Source organism: Histoplasma capsulatum, genomic scaffold (assembly GCF_000149585.1).
Source record: "Histoplasma capsulatum NAm1 scaffold_5 genomic scaffold, whole genome shotgun sequence".
Lineage (NCBI taxonomy): Eukaryota > Fungi > Ascomycota > Eurotiomycetes > Onygenales > Ajellomycetaceae > Histoplasma > Histoplasma mississippiense.
Window position 1 is genome coordinate 2,690,144 of NW_001813978.1, and position 3,452 is coordinate 2,693,595.

The following is a 3,452-nucleotide window of genomic DNA, read 5'->3' on the forward strand; positions in this document are numbered from 1 at the left end:
TAGAGCGCGAGAATTGGGGCATTTGCGCAGTGAGAATGGTTTGGGGTGCCGCGACGCCCGCGGCGCCCACGGCTTGAAGTTGTTCACATGAAACGCGAGGGCCATCTGGGTAGGGGATTGGGGATTTTAGGGGGAAGATTTTGAGGGATTTTGAGTCAGGAGCGGTCAGGGGGCCAGAGGGAAGGGCGTGCGCGGGGTGAGAAAAACAGATCGCAAAGTGCCAGTATCTTGAAAATTCTGTAGGAGGCTCGGCCACCTCTTATAGCTCCTCTCAGCGCAGAGGCTCCATCGCTGCACAGTCTCACATCTCCCATCGGAGATTGAGCGGACGGAGCGAAGGGGCGAATTCCTCCGATCCCTGGATCCCCCCCTGAGACTGCTGACGCGTCCCGTGCTGGCCCAAAAAGCCAGCTGAAGCCCGATGACCAGTGGCCTGCTCCAATCGCGTTTGGCCATTCACCACTTGCAGCCTTCACATGTCCAGAGCATGCAATCCTGACACCGCCCTGCCCGCCTTGGTCCCCGTCTGACCTGCAGGCGCACACCAGCACAAATGAAATGCGGCATTTTTGCTATTGGCCCGCGGAAAGAAATTGTGACGATGGCAGTCAGCCTTGGTGGCTCAAAGGGCGATGCAACCCACATCGCTCAGGCCCAGCAAGCACTCCGGCCATCCCAACACGCTCGATCGGCTGCCGCCTCCTCCGTCTGCGCACGCAATCCCACCGATAGAAGGGGTTTCAAGACCAAGCCGAGTATTGAAAAGAAGACCTTCCAACGAGATAAAATAGAAAAAAACTTGGAAGATGAAAATGAAAATAGAAGAATAAATCAACCGGGGAGTAAAAATTTCTGCTGCTTGGAATCACCGATCGCGCGGCACAGCGAAAGGCACACGTGCAGAAAAACGGGGGTGCGGACGCCCCGGAAGCCTCGATCCCAGAGTCAAGCGGGGTAGCATCGCGAAGGGGCGACGTGGTGGCTCAGAGGCCAACCAGGCGGTATCAGAACAGCGGCTCGACGACTCCGCGGGCGCAGGATCCAAGACGGGTGAGGGCCGGATAAGACGGCACCATCCCTGGCAGGGGGGGAACGGAGAAGGGGGCAGTGCACGCGAGCGCGAGCGCCAGAGCCAGAGCCAGAGCGAGGGCGAGAGAGAAAGAGAAATGAAGAAGGAAGGAAGGAGGGAGTGTTTGGTCGTTGCGAGGGGCGCGAGATGGGTTTTTATAGATCGCGGCGTCCGTTGAAGCGGCGTGAGAAGGCGCAAAAGCGGCGAGGGGGCGGCCATCCCCGAAGCGGCAACGGTACTGCCGCATCGGGCCTCGCTCGCGCGGCGGACCAATGGCGAGGGCGCTCGGCGGGCTGGGCGCCCCGCTAACCGGCACAAAGATACTTTGTTTTAATGATGCTATCTTTTATAATATTTGTTTCATTTGTTTTTTAAACTGAGTTATGTTGACTCATTGACATTTTTTGGATTTTATTTTCTTTAATTAAACAGTTTGAATAGTTGTTTAATTCTGGGCTGGAATTCTGATATTGCATGTTTCAAATTGCTTTTGTATATTAGATTATTCTTGATTTGAAAAATTCTAAAGTATTTCAGATAAATGTTATAGTCATTGACTGTATACATTTATAATTAAAGAATAATAATATAATAATAATAATAATCACAATTCAATTCTGCTCTTTCTCTTTCACTTTCTATTTCTTTTCTTTCTTTTTTTCATTGAAGAAAATAATAATCTCAAATCTCTTCTTAGCTATCTTTTCAGATGAAAAATAAATTTTTTTTTTATTAAATTTATTTAAATTTCAAAATTCTACATCTTCTGATTTGCTGTTTTAAATTGTATCTTTGTAGTAAGCAGATTAACATACTTAGAAAATAATATTATCTTCTCAATATTCTGAATCATTAAATGTATATGAAATTTAAACAAAGTCTCAATCCTCTGACTCTCTTCAGAAGTCTGCTAATCAATTAAATCACAAAATTGTTATTAAAAAATGTTATTAAGAAATATATTTAAAATACAATTTATCGATTTAAGCTTTTTTATTTCATAAAAAAACACATTTTCAATTTTCTTCTGACAATGTTTTTTCACAGTCATCATTTTTTCAATTCTTTTTCTTTTCATTTTAATTTCAAATAATTCTTGTGAGTGCTTCTGATTTCAGTATTGCTGCATCAGCAACTTTTAGACTGGCTGCTGAGATCATGAATTAGATATTTGAATTGATTTGATTTGATTTCAATACATTTCTTGACATGATTTTAAATGAAATCAAATCAGAATGAAAGTGTAACGTGATTAAAATTATTAAAACATAAATGAAATGAGATTAATAAATCTTGATATTTTATATAAAATGATTAACTATGCAAAATAAAACCATGATCTGAGATTGATTATGATTTTGATTGAAATTTGATTTCATTCTGATGATTATATAATACATCAATTTGATAATATAATTGATGAAGATATTATCTCTATCTTACTCTTATCTATCTATCAACTACCAATTTTATCTATCTACCGCTGTCAATTTATTTATTTATCATTATCAATCAATCTATTTATCACTGTCAATCTATCTATCGCTGTCAATCTATCTATCACTGCCAATCTATTTATCTATCATTACTACTTCAAAATAAAACTAAAGTATAAATACATTAAACTTCTTTTGATAAATAATGATTTTTGATAACATTTATAGCATTATATAAGATAAATCATATCTCATTTGGTCTCATTTTACAAAATAAAATTAAATAAAATCAGAATCAATAGTTTATAGAAAGCACATGATTTCAGATTAAATTTATAATATAAATAGTATAAAATGATTAATTTAATAAACATTATATAAAATCAGAACTAAGATATTTGATAATGAGATTGAAGAAAAATTTAATTTCAATTTCATACATGATCACGCAATTAATTTAATTTATTATTATTATTCTTTCATTATACTCATATGCAAGCAGCCCCGGTGGCTGAATGGATAATGCAGCCATCAGATAGCGTCTTGACATGAGGATTAAAAGCATGTGAGTTCAGAACTCACAATAAGACAACATTACATTTAGAGCCAACTTCTCAATTTTTAAAATAAAAGAATGTGAATCTGTTAAATAGATATTTTTGAATGAATCTATTATCTGATTTAACTTATTATTTCTGAGCTGGAAATTTATATCATGAGTACTAAATTCTGTGTTTCATTAATTTTTCTATATTTCTGTTATATTTTTGACATCATTCAACATTAAACATTTCTTCTGTATAACCAACTCTTGTCTGTATTTAACATTACACAAAAACTCTTTATAAGCACTGCTTATATATGAGTATAATGAAAGAATAATAATAATAACATTAAGTAATTGTATATTAATGATATATGTATATTCATCTTCTGAAATTGCTTAA

The 3,452-nt window shown here is 37.7% G+C and overlaps 1 protein-coding gene across 1 annotated transcript in view; it reads left to right on the forward strand.

Annotated features, from left to right (window-relative positions):
- Positions 1-1,247, forward strand: part of HCAG_05650 (predicted protein) — a gene marked incomplete at both ends in the record, with an annotated part of 1,462 nt that extends 215 nt beyond the window's left edge. Inside the window, 3 exons of the mRNA XM_001540133.1 lie at positions 114-196; positions 538-755; positions 886-1,247. Coding sequence (XP_001540183.1) covers positions 114-196; positions 538-755; positions 886-1,247 — 663 coding nt within the window. The remainder of the gene's footprint in view (positions 1-113; positions 197-537; positions 756-885) is intronic.
- Positions 1,248-3,452: the final 2,205 nt, after the last annotated feature.